At 38.2% G+C, this 13,423-nt stretch overlaps 1 protein-coding gene across 1 annotated transcript in view; it reads left to right on the plus strand.

Moving 5' to 3' along the window:
• Positions 1–13,423, plus strand: part of LRMDA (leucine rich melanocyte differentiation associated) — a 931,157-nt gene that overhangs the window by 515,929 nt on the left and 401,805 nt on the right. The window contains exon 4 of the mRNA XM_054033284.1: positions 4,481–4,620. Within this exon, the coding sequence (XP_053889259.1) occupies positions 4,481–4,620 (140 nt within the window). The remainder of the gene's footprint in view (positions 1–4,480; positions 4,621–13,423) is intronic.

The raw sequence follows: 13,423 nt of genomic DNA on the forward strand, positions 1-13,423 counted from the left end.
CTTAGGTTAGGGGATGTGTCTTACTCCATGTTTCTGTAAAACACCATGAAAATTTGTGGTGCTACATACATTACTATTTTAAATAAAATAAAAAAAATCCATAGGATACTATCATCCATTCCATTGCAACAGGGTAGATTAAAGACTGCTAATAATGCATGTCTCAGTAAAGAATGTGGTGAGACTTCACATAAAACTGGCTATCAACTGAATTGGGGTATGATTCCCTTCATGCTTGCCCAGAAGTTTACATGCAAAACTAAAATCTCTAAATCATAGAAATGTTATGGCTGGAAGAGATCTCGAGAGGTCATCAAGTCCACCCCCTGTCCTGAGGCAGGACCAAATAAACTAAAATAGACCATACCTGGCAGCTGTTTGTCTAGCCTGTCACTGCTCTTTTTATAACAGCCCATAACATATTTGAAGACTGTTATCAGGTTCCCCCTCAGTCATCTTTTCTCAAGACTACACATGCCCAGGTTTTTTTTAACCTTTCCTCATAGATCAGGTTTTCTAAATCTTTTATCATTTTTGTTGCTCTCCTCTGGACTCTATTCCATTTATCCACATCTTTCCAAAAGTGGGGTGCCCAGAATTGGACATAGCAGGGCTTAATGGAGTGTGACAATTATGTTGTATGTGTTACATACAACACTCTTGTTAATATGCCCCAGAATGATATTAGCCTTTTTTGCAGCTGCATCACATTGTTGACTCCTATTCAGTTTTGATCCACTATAACCCTAATTCTTTATAGCAGTACTACTATCTAGCTGGCTATTCCCTATTTTGTAGTTGTGCATTTGATGTTTTCCTTCTAAATTAAAGTACTTTGCACTTATCTTTAGTGAATTTCATCTTGTTGATTTCTGACCAATTCTCTAATTTGTCAAGATTGTTTTGAATTTTAATCCAGTCCTCCAAGGTACTTGCAACCCCTCCCAGCTTGGTGTCATCCACAAATTTTGTAAGCATAGTTTCCACTCCATTATTCTAAGTCATTAATGAAAATATTGAATAGTACTGGACCCAGGACTAACCTCTGTGGGATCCCACTAGATACGCTTTCCCAGTTTGACAGCGAACTATTGATAACTACTCTTTGAATGTGGTCTTTCAACGAGTTGTGCACCCACTATATAATAATTGAATCTAGACCACATTACCCTAGTTTGCTTATGAAACTGTCATCTGATACTGTGTCAAAAGCCTTACTAAACTCGAGATATCATGTCTACTGCTTCCATCCACTGGGCCAGTAACTCTTTCAAAGAAGGCAATTAGGTTTGTTTGGCATCATTTGTTCTTGTCAAAGCCATGCTGGCTGTTACTTATCACCCTATCATTCTCTTAGTTGACTGCAGCAAAGGAATAGGGTGGATTTTCTTCTGCAGGCTTTGATATGGTATCGGGCTGCAAATGAACTCTAATTTTTCTTTCACAGTGTAACAAGCAAGGCACTGGCTGGGAGTTCAGATTCAAGGGTTTGGCCCAGAGTTTGAAAAGTGGTTTGGAATCCTTCTGGATGAAAGATAATTCATTATTATTTATATTATAGTAGGACCTTGAGCCCCCAACTGAGATTTCTAGGTTCTTATGAATTGTTACATAATTTGTTCCAGTATCTTTCCAAATATAGAAGTTACACTGACATTTATAATTCCCCAGCTCCTCCCTTTTTAAAGATAGGTACTATGTTTGCCCTTCCCCAGTCCTCTGGGATCTCACCTGTCCTCCATGAGTTCTTGATAATAAATGCTAATGGTTTCAAGATTGCTACAGGTAGTTGCATAAGTACACTGGGACGAATTTCATCAGGCCGCAATGACTAGAATACATCTAACATATCTAAATATTCTTTAAACTGTTCTTTCCCTGTTCTGGGCTGTGTTTCTTCGCCCTTGTTTACGTTAATTGTATTGAGTATCTGGTGACGATAACCTTTTTTAGTGAACACAGAAGCAAAATTTGCATGAAACACCTCAGCTTTCTTGATGTCATCTGTTATTAGCTCTCCTTCACTGCTGAGTAGGGACCTACATTTTTCTTCATCTAAAAGTAAAGATCAGTGTCTGGCGCTCACATTTAATCTAGATACTTGGGACCATATTTTTAGATTCGTAAAGGTGCAGATGGAGATCTTGTGGGATTTACCAGAGTGCCTAAAGGAAGTTGGCATGTCACTATTGTTGACTTTCAATAGAAGTTAGGTGACTAACCTGTTGAGGCACTTTTGTAAATCCTGCTATAAGTGCCTATCTGCACTCTTAGGCACCTAAATACTTTTGGAAATATGGTCCCTACATCTTCATGGCTGACCCTATATTTATAGTGAACACTTCTGTCCCAACCTGATTCAGCATTCTTTAAGTAGCTATAAGGATTGAAAAATGAAATAACTTCTGCTTCACAAGCCTTCTAATGAAGTGATGATAGAAAATTCTGCCCACTCACTCTGTAAAGGAAGATCTTTTCTACCTGTGCAATACTAAGAATTTTCTGTAATAAACGGTCAGATCTTTAACAGCAAACTCCTTGGGATTGCCATTAAGGAAAAAGAATGGAAATAATTAACTTTTGGGGTGATAAAGAACCTCTTCCAGGGAGCATTTCTGTAGCTTGAGATGTCCTACAGATGATTAACAGGATTGCACCTGGATCAGGGTTATTTCCAGATTCAAACAATCATGTGATCTTCCCTTGGCAATGTCTGACGACTCTTTAATTTCAATGCTAGCGTAAAGTACTTCACCTCAGCAAAATTTGCTTTCTTTCTGTCAGTTATGTACTGACTGGGAGAGCCATGAATGATCTCCACCAAAAGGATAATCTGTGAATCAGGGGTCCAGAGTCATCAGAGTAAGTTACCACTATGTCCTGGTTAGGCTTGGGTAGCAGAAAAAGATAGATTTTACAATAATAATATTACAATAATGCACTTTGTCTAAGGGCCTGATCCACTACTCCCTGAAATCAGTTGGAATCTTTCCACTTTTTTTTTAATGGTTGCTGAATCTACCTTGATAGTTTTAACATAATCCTCCATACAAAGTGATACCCTCATCGTCTTACTTAATTTTCTCTCTGTAGCTACTTTCCCCATTCTTATGCAGAGTATTTGAGGATACATAAGAGTTTATGGAAAAGAGCATAAATAGAAATATAGAGTTGGTGGCTATCAACATACAAAAATTTTAGTTGATAATGATCAGCATGAGCTTTTATACACATGAGAAGTAAAATGGAAATTAAGTTTACAACAGTAGAAGAGTTTTTAGCAATGAAGCCATTCTTGACATTCCAGGGCCTATTGCTGCTGCCCCTAAGACATGGAGGTGAAGAAATAAAATAAATTCCATCAGCTAAAAATAATAAAGATCATACAAAACCATAAATCAAGTATAAATAATAGCAAGAAAAGTGAACTGAGGATTATTTTGAAAAAGAGTTGGTTTATAGTAGCAGGAGTCGATGAGAACACTGAATTGTTCTTGAATAGTTTTAGAATAATCACTATTATCTAAGCCAGTCAATTTTTAAAGTAAAAATAATATATATGTACAGGCAGCTTCTTTCCTGAGAATCAGCATTTCCTTGTATATAATTGAAAGAGATAAGATTATATATAATCTTTTAAGGATTTTTATATTTTTCGTTAACAAAATGAATATTTTTTCTTCATTTAATCAACAGCCCGGCACTTGTTCAATCTGATGTGTGCTGTGCTGCTTAAATCTAACTTAAATTTCCCATGTTGCAGTGGATATTTAAATCTCATTTTTATATTAATTTAAGGTATCCAAGGTGATGATATTTATGTAGTGAGGAATACACTTAATTTGAAAAGTCTGATCAACACCCAACTATACAACCATTTGGATGATGTTTACAGAGTATATTTCCACTTGGTATACGATGTATACCTCATGTTGTAACAGTGGGGTTTTTAAGTTGCTTTCAGTGAAGCATTTATTCATGTATACTAATTGAATAATTATCAATGCATTGCTGTGACACTCAAAGCATTTATATTCTTGTAGTGAAAGTGGTTTGTTGTGGTTTGACTCCTTTTTGTTTTAATTCATTTTCCAGTGGACTGAATGTATTAGTGATGAATGTGCTATGAAAGTAACTGTTTGATTCCATGTTGGAAAACTTTAATGGCTCCAGAAATGGCTAACCATTTACCACGCAGTATCCATCATTTTGTCAAAGTTTTCATGTTTTGTAGTGAGCCACATGGGAAAGAGAGAAGGAGAAAAGAATGACACAACAGCCAAGTTCTTTCAATCTGTGCCGAAAAACTGACTTAAATTTAGCCCCATTTGCCTTTGTAACAATTAATGTGACATCTTCCTGAGGGTCATAGTAAATTTGATTGCCAGTTGTTGAAATGCATTTTTAAATCAGTGGTGGTGCAACTATAAATGCTTTTTACATTAATGTCATTGAATCCTTAACCCACAATTTTTGACACATAACAGATTTAGAAACCCTGCTGGATCACTTGGCTGATGTGGTGCCCTCCTTGGAATACCTCAGTTTACTAGGAAACATGGCTTGCCCAAATGAACTGGTCAGCAAGGACAAGGATGAGGATGACTACCAGAGGTACAGGTTAGTATCTTTGCTCCAAATGTGATAAGATGCATCCATTTCTTAAGGCTGGATGGAGTCAGATGACTAAAACCAGAGCATGTTCCCAAAATAACAAACCTTCCTATATTCGTTAGACAAAGATGGCTCCCTTTGGGCCAGATTCTGCAGTGTGTAGTGCCTTAGTATTTGAATAACCCCATTGATTTCAGTGGAATCACTGACGGGGGACCCTGGTTCAGAAAAGCACATAAGCATGTGCTTTTTAAGTCCCACCGAAGTCAATGGTAGTTAGGCACATGCTTAAAGTGAAACATGTTCTTAAGTGCTTTCTTGAATAGAGATGAACTTAACTGTGAGCTTACGTGCTCTCTTTAGTCCTGCCCAGAGCCAGGCACTACTCACTGTGTGAGTAAGGGTGGCTGAATCTGGTGATTAAAATCATTAGCTTATCATAGATCTACATTATTTTTTCCCTGAAAAGGAATTTTGAGGACTTGCTTCTTTCAATATATTTCAAAATAAATCAATTTATGAATACAGAGAAGGCTCCTCTTTAGATATCACACTTCTCTGCTCCAAGACAGAGCAGTCAGTATGTAGAGTCAAACCATGAGTCTTAAAATAAGCAAAATATCCATGTGACATTTGAATGTGTTTTCATTAGCAGAAGTTTGGCAATTAACAAGAACCACTTGAAAGTGGAAGCCTGGTAAAGTGTCTCCTCTTGAGTGTAGCCCTACAGAAATGTAGCTGGGAATTAGTTATATGCAAATAGGTTTATTTTTTGAAGAACAAAATGTAATATAAAGATTAATTGTCATTGGTGATCACGGTGATTGACTATAGATCCAAGACTCTGTGGAATGCCTGCTGAGTGACATCATTCTTCATAGCTGCTGCCCTCTGGCAGTGAGACGTTATTATGATAAAAATCTATTTGATGTTGTCTGAGCTTCTTTGCCCCAGTCAAATATGATACTGGATTTCAGACCAAGGATACTGCCATTTTCTGCATTAGCTAACTGAAAATGGCCTTCTTTGAGTTAAACAAGAGGCAAAAAGCATGGTCAGTAAGCTATCTACCCAAGTGAGAAACTAAGCTTTTTCTTCAGTATGTTATCTAAGATATTGAAAACACTGTTTGTATCTTTATACGATCAAAAGACTTATGTAGGAGGTATAGTTCAACACATGCAGTAGAAAGGATAGGAGACCTGAAAGGAGGTTTGTTTGGAAGGTGCATGGATTGGAAGCAGTGGCTTATTGCTTATACTGTAGTTGGTTGAAATTTTGCTTGTGGAGTTGGCAGTAGCACAGCTCTCTTGAGTATGAACATTCTATATTCAGTATTTCCAACTTTTGAGAAAAGTTTTTAGTGCATCTTTAGCCTAAAGATGTTAACTTCTAACAATCCTACTTTTGAATTCAGCATAGCTATGGCATCTTGGTTTCCACTAAGTAACGTGGCCTAGATTTTATAAAATATTTTCCCATCACTTTCACCCTGAAGTGGAAGGTATGCCTAATACCCAGCTTACAAAAAGCCTGATAGTGCTGTCTCTATGTAAATTTATGTGACATTTTCACTAGAGAATTGCTTAAAAATGAATGATATTTCTACAGTTTACTGTTTTTCACTTTAAGTACACTTTCTGACAATATGTCTGCTATTAATCATTTAAGCAAAAGTAGTACCTTAAAGGAGCCATTCAGAGGCAAGAACCCATGGTTCATTTAGTGCTGTCTGAAAAAAAAATCTTATTGATTGACAATCTCTGTGGTTATGTGATGTAATATTTATAATATGTCACACAGCCATACATCAAAACAAGCATGTCTGTTGTTTCATTTCAGTGCAAAATGTTGATTTCTATGAGGTCAAGGTAGTTTTAGGTCACACTGTGGCAAACCACTATGTCAGAAATGTGAAGTGACTGGATTTATCTATCTGTTGAAAACTGCAACATTGATGCTTTTTTCCCCCTCCTTTCAGATTTTTTTTGGCATTTTTGCATCTGTAAAAACAGTTTTAATTAACCAGTTTTAAAGTGAATAGCCTACTCAGTAGTTAAATAACATATAGCTCTGCAGCTGAAATGCAAACTTCCTGGTACTTTCCCATAAGCATTAATTATATCTCAGAAACTAGGCTTGTCTGCGTGGTGCTGTAATTTAACTACTGGGGTATGAGTTGTAGAGTGCTTGGAAGTGTCACACCTTAACTACCCTGTGTAAACTCTGCAGCTGAGAACTAAAAAGTACTTAGTTTGTGTTAATGTAGTCCTGTTTGAAATGGGACTACATAAATGTGAACTAGTGACCTTTCAGTGCACACCAGCAGGGTCTACACAGGGCAGTTAGAGCACAACATATTAGATCATTCTACAGTTCACATCTCCATAGTCTATACAGCAATTAGACATCTATGGATGGCCCTTGTCAGCTGACTCGGGCTAAGCGGCTGTTTAATTGCAGTGTGGATATTTGGACTCAGGCTGCAGCCCAAGCTCTGAGCCCTACCTCGCAGAGGCCTAGATCCCAGGCTCCAGCCTTATACTGAATGTCTACACTACAGTTAAACAGCCCAAGCCCGGGTCAGATGACATGGCCCATCCATGGATTTTTAATTGCAGTGTAGACATATCTCTAGAGTGTGCCAGACTGTATTATAATCAAAAGGTCTTAGTATGTATACTTATTATGGCTACTATATTATGGAGAATATTGACTCGGTATCTACATAGGTAGGTGAGAGTTCAAAAGTTTTGCTTAAGGGGCTGTAGTCAGGGAGTTGAGGCCCAAATTTGAAGGGACACGTCTTGCAAAATGCATAGCTTACTCACCTCCATTCCAGTCAATTAGAGTTCAGGGTATTTAGTTTCATAGGACTCAGTGCCTTATAAAATTCTGCCCTAATTTTTTTTTAAAAGAAAATAGTTTGACAAAACCTGTATGAAATTTCAAAAACAAAAACAAAACACCACACACAACAGAGTCTTTTGTTTTGAATTCAAACCTTTTGGTGCTTGCAACCTGAACATTGCTGCATCCTACAGATGTGTGAGAACCAGAAAGTAAGTGACTAGAAATCAAGATTATATCAACTATTTTTGTTGTAACAAGCTGAATGGGAATGCAAAAAGCAAAATACTAAACCAAACAAAACCCTGCAAAAACCTGACCCAGTGGTGAAAAGTCAAATAGATTTTTCTGCATTTCAGTTTTAATTATCTAAAGTGCTGTTAATAGGACAAATTTAAAAAATGAATTTTAATGTATTTTTTTAAAAGTTATAGCATATTTAAATACATGTAGGATGTTATATACATAATTTTACATATGAAATTATTCTTTCAGCAAGGCCCTGATCCTCTGAGATCTATGGTATTGAATGTGTTTAAAAAAAAGCTGGTTTTGTAAAAAAATATTCTTTCTTTTGAAAATTTTTTTAGGAAGAAAAGCTATTTCTCAACTAGCACTATTGAACATGCTAGAACAGAGTGAAGATTATGTATATTTTGTGAAGATTATGTATATTTTTTTAAATGTCTGTTCAGTTTCCTTTTTGTGTGAAATGCTATTGTTTAAAATGTTTGCCAACATTACATTTTTGCATGAGTTTATTTCAAGAAATAGTTTATCTAGGATTACCATTTTTTAAACTAACAAAAAGAGGACACTCCAAGGGGCCCCACCCCAACTCCTCCCCCTTCCCCGCCCCGGCCCCACCCCAACTCCACCCCTTTCCCAAAGTCCCCACCCCAACTCCGCCCCGTCCCCTGAACGCTCCGCCCCCTGCTCCTCCCCCTCCCCTGCTTCTCGTGATTCAAATGTTCGCGGGAAGCCTGAAACAGGGAGGCAGGCAGCAGGTATGCTAGGGCGGGGGGGCGCGAGGAGGCGCGGCCCAGTCCGGGCCCCAGGGCACCGGCCTGTCCGGCCCTGGCCCCGGCCGAGCACCGCCAGCCCCAGCGGCTCCAGCTCCGGCCCCAGTGCGGATCCAAGCCCCACAACCCCTCCCTATTTTCCCGGACATGTCTGGCTTTTTGGAATTTTCCCCCGGACAGGGATTTGACGACCAAAAAGCCGGACATGTCCGGGAAAATCCGGACGTATGGTAACCCTAGTTTCTCTAATACTTTGGGGTGGGGGGAGAGCAGATGATGTGTGGGATAATTGGGCGTTAAGAGCAGTATATTAAAATATAGGGGAGGGAGGAAAGCCAGAAAACATTCCAGTCCAAAAAGGAAACAGAAAAAAAGTGGCTTGAAAAACAGTGTGCATTCTAAATAACCTCATCTACAGTCTCTGCTTTGAAGATTGCAAGAAAGCAAAGGTCATGACCCAGAGATCAAAGTAACAGAAGTCAACACAATAATTGCTGGTTGCTTCTCTTGTACCCACACTTGGTCTCGCCGGTGGGTGTATTGTTTGTAGTGAAAACTTCAAACATGTTGTTATTGAACTGTGAAAAATCATCTGGGTCAGAATGTGTTACCAAGCATTTGTTAATGCTGTAGGTGACCTCACCTATTTTCATTAAAGTGAGATAATTGTGAGGGGTGTGCACCGTGTGTGAAGTTTTTAGTACTTGTTCTTTCTTCTTTGCTCCTTATTGACGTTTCCTGGAATGGTGCATTCATTAATAGCACTGTTGACATGGAAACAAAGGCAAGTAGAAACAAATGCCTGAGTTTATTTTAAATTAGCTTTAAAAGTACAATATGCTATCTTTGGCAGAGAGGAGTAAATGGTGATAACCTTATAGAGTCCTCTTAAGATACAACCATAAGAAAGGTAAACTATTGTACTACTATATTTTTTTCCTGGAAGTGAGGTTATGCATGTTCATTAGCCTTCAGGCTACTAGGGTTTGAGGGAAAAAATATAGTAGTACAATAGTTGAAAGGTTCCAATAAAAATGAAGATGTTGAAATGTTCTTAATCCAAAACCTTGCCCATCTAGTTTGTTGCACATATGGTATTAGGAATGCTAGACTTTTCTGGATGTACAACTCTCTATCCTTCGACCCAAAATGAATTTTGTGACGTGAATTTGTTTACAGCTTAATATGTATTTTTTTTAAAAGTAAGAGAAAAGGAGAAAATTAAGGGTCGTTGTATAGTTTAACCTTTGCTCTGTCCCTTCATTACAGGCTCAATGTCACATTTTTTTCCTTCTATTATGTGAACTCCTATGTATCCACTTCTCCTATAGTGTAAGAAGAGTCAAAGATCCATTTCCAATGGGCAACTTCATTGGCACCCTGTAGCTTTCTTTTTAGTGTGGTTCAAGAGTGATTATGTTCTCTTCTCTCTATGTTCTCTGGTGCCATAAAGCCCAGCATATTGTGCAACTAGTGTCTGCTTTATGATGGGAGGTAATCTATGAATCTGCATCCACATGAAAGTCCAGACGCTATGACATTGTGTGACTTTTCTTGTTATGGACTTCTTGACTCTAGAACAAAGATTTCCTAGAATTGCCAATAGTACTAATGAATAATGTGTTAATGCCTGGCAATGAGTGCTGACCCCTTAAACCTAAACGGTTAATGAAATATACCTCCAAATAATATAAAGTATAAACTAACACATTATAATTATTTAATGCAGCACATAAGGACCTGCTTTACTTCAATGAGTGTTGGATCAGGACCCAGATATTTCATGTAATGTTTAAAACAGCTTTCCTTACCCTCCTGCCTGGTGTTTCTGTTAGAACCTCTTCCCCAATTCCATTTGAGGCTGGACTCTCTTATGTATTTAAATGTCAGATCCTCTTCAAGATTTTGTCTGTTCGGAGGCTGCGAAACACAGGCTATATCTACAGCGGGTAGAGTACCGGCACTACACACGTAGCTACATGCTGCAGTGAAAGGCAGGCTAGGTCCACGCTTGTGGCTGCAGTGTGTACCTATCTGTGGCAGTGAAAGGCTCAGGCAGCAGGGAAAGGCTCTGGTAGCTCCCTCCTGTCAGAGCCTTTCCCTTGTTTCTAGAACCTTTCCCCACTACCTCCCCTCACTGGAGCCTTTCACTGTGGTGGGGAAAGGCTCTGGTAGTGGGACACTACACTGCTAAAAATAGCAGTATAGATGTGGGAGGCACTGCTTGGGCATGTAGAGAGCTGTATAGGATATTGACTCTAGGGGTTCAGATGTCTAGGGCACTTTGTTCTACTCGTCTAAGCTGTACCTCATTGTCTACTCTGCTGTTTATACCCGTGCCAGCTGGGAGTTCAATGTCTGTACTTTACCTACTGCTGGAAATGTAGATGTACCTTGGAGTACCTTTTAAAAATAAGTTACATAAAGCTTTCCATTTCAAATCACTTTATAAACATTAATTAATACCTACAATATCCCTGCAAGGTAGATAAATGTTGCTACCCCCATTTTACCAATAAGGAAACTGACATAGAAAGTCTGTGACCATAGGGGCTGGAACTGGGGGTGCTGGGGATGCTGCCGCACCCCATGACTTGAAATAGTTTCCATCATATACAGGGTTTATAGTTTGGTTCAATGGGTCTCAGCACCCCCACTATACAAATTGTTCCAGCACCCCTGTCTGTGACTTGTCTAAGGCTGTGGAGTAAGTCAGTATTGGAGACACTATTATTATTTGTTTATTGAGTGTATATTATGCATATAAAAGTGCAAGTGTGTGTGTTGATTTAGTATTACAACTCACATCTTCCTCAGTCTGGTTCCAGTACTCTGACCTCAACACCTCTGTCAAGTACTGGGGAGGAAAATCTCCATACAACTTTCATTAACATTGATGGTGGAGTTGTATAACTGAATCACCAACCCGTGCATCCCTTTGAAAATATCCCCTTAATGTCTTGACAGGTCTGTGCAAAAAATGTTAAAACAATCCTAATCACATGGAACACTTATGGAATTGGTAAATGAATTTTAGTCCATATTGTAATTTCCACTTATTTAAAGCTGAGATAAAATGGAATGCGATATTCCGTGTACTGTTTGTTTTTTTTCTCCACCTACAGCTACAAGTGATCTAGACTTCTGTTTTGTGTTGGTCCCCTTTGTTAGTTTACTTTCCTAACACACTTGAGGGGGGAGGGAGGGGAAGTTTTGGACGAAAGATGATGTTGCTTTCCTTGTATAGCTGGTTTCCTTTGGGTCTTTACACACCTTCTTAGCATCCCTTTCCAGAGCGCACCATTTTCTTCATCACTACAGATAATAATCTTCTTTCACACTACTGCAAAGATGGTCAGCCCCACAACAGCAGTCTCAGGGCACCTTAGTGCTAAGATTCAAAATGATCATTAAAAAACCCAACCAACTCCTAAACTAAAACAAAATATTCTAAATTTAGAATGTAAAATTTAGATGAATTTTTTTCATTCAATGGTATTCTTTTAACTGGCAATGGTATAAGTCTAAAGCAGTTGCAATGTGTCATGCAATTTATAGATCCCAGTGCCTGCCATAAAGTATTTTATGATAGCTGCACTCTGTGTTATTAGTAGCTGTCTTTTTCTGCAGCCATCGGTGTTTGATAATAGTCTTAAAACACCCAAAATTACTTACCTGCAAGCAACATTCCAGATAGTCCCTGTTGACAGTTTGAATAAGTTTAGTGCCCTTTTGTTGTACTTTACCTTCAAAACAAACTGATTGAACCATCAATAGCTCCTGGAAGCTGACAGAGGCATGTCATCTGGGCTAACCTTCTGATAGTAGGTTATCTGTGGGAGTTAACCTTCCTGCATTGTTAACTGAAATGTTTTATGTACTATGCAACTTTAGGATACTGCTGTGATAACCTTAGTAACTAAGTCATACATCACAGCAAGGAGATTTTGTGCAACAAATAACCCTGGATAATATTTACAAGGGTTGAATTGATATTGTAGTACTCATTCCGGAGCTTTAGTAATCTTTTATAGATTTTTTTTTATGGCAAATTGGTGTTACATTTAGGCTGAATTTGCATCACAAATGAACTATATTGTTAACTAAAATATACCCTGGAAGTCATATGCTGGCCTTCAACAATTATTTTATTAAAAACCTTTGTAATTATATCTTTAACATTCAGTTGTAATTTAATTTTGGCTCTTTTTAAGCTGCATCATTATTGGGATACTTTATTCCTAATGACAGATAGCTTTTTAAAGTCCGTTACAGAATGCCTTTGTGTTTTATCATCCTGTGTAGAACATCTGCCCCACTAGGAACCCTGAAAATACTTCTGTCCTGGTGACACCATTGGCTAATTATTTTGTGGGGTTTTTTTAGATAAGGCCCTAATTCTGGAATATTTTTTTAAAAAACCTGAGTGAGAAAAGAAGAAAAATACTCCTGTAGAAACAATTCTGTTATAAGTTTAAGTTCTCTTAAAATGACAGAGAGACTGACATTTAAGGCTGTGATCCAAAGTCAGCAAAAATGACAGGGCTGTCTTCGTCTGTTGTCAGTTTTGTTGCTGCCTGCTTCTTGATGGCATCTTTCATTCCATCATTAAACATTTGCTGATTTTCTAATACTGATGTTTTCTTCACCTGAATATTCATCTTTTCTCACCCTACACTTAGTGGGTGTCTTTGCTCATTTGGAGCTTCGCTCTTGACATATTATTTCCTTCTGTACATGTCTTCGTTTGAAAGAATCTGTTGTCATCCGAGCTTTTCTGCCAGTAACACAAGATGGATGTATTCTCTTCTCAGGAAAGATACGGGGCAGCAGAATGTCAGGAAGGACTGGAAGGGCAGCCAGGAAAGATGCGAGGTGTCTGAGAGTATGGCAGTATCTCTAATATCTAGCTACACTGAACAAATTGTCTTGGGACA

This window comes from Malaclemys terrapin, chromosome 7 (assembly GCF_027887155.1).
Source record: "Malaclemys terrapin pileata isolate rMalTer1 chromosome 7, rMalTer1.hap1, whole genome shotgun sequence".
Classification (NCBI taxonomy): Eukaryota; Metazoa; Chordata; order Testudines; family Emydidae; genus Malaclemys; species Malaclemys terrapin.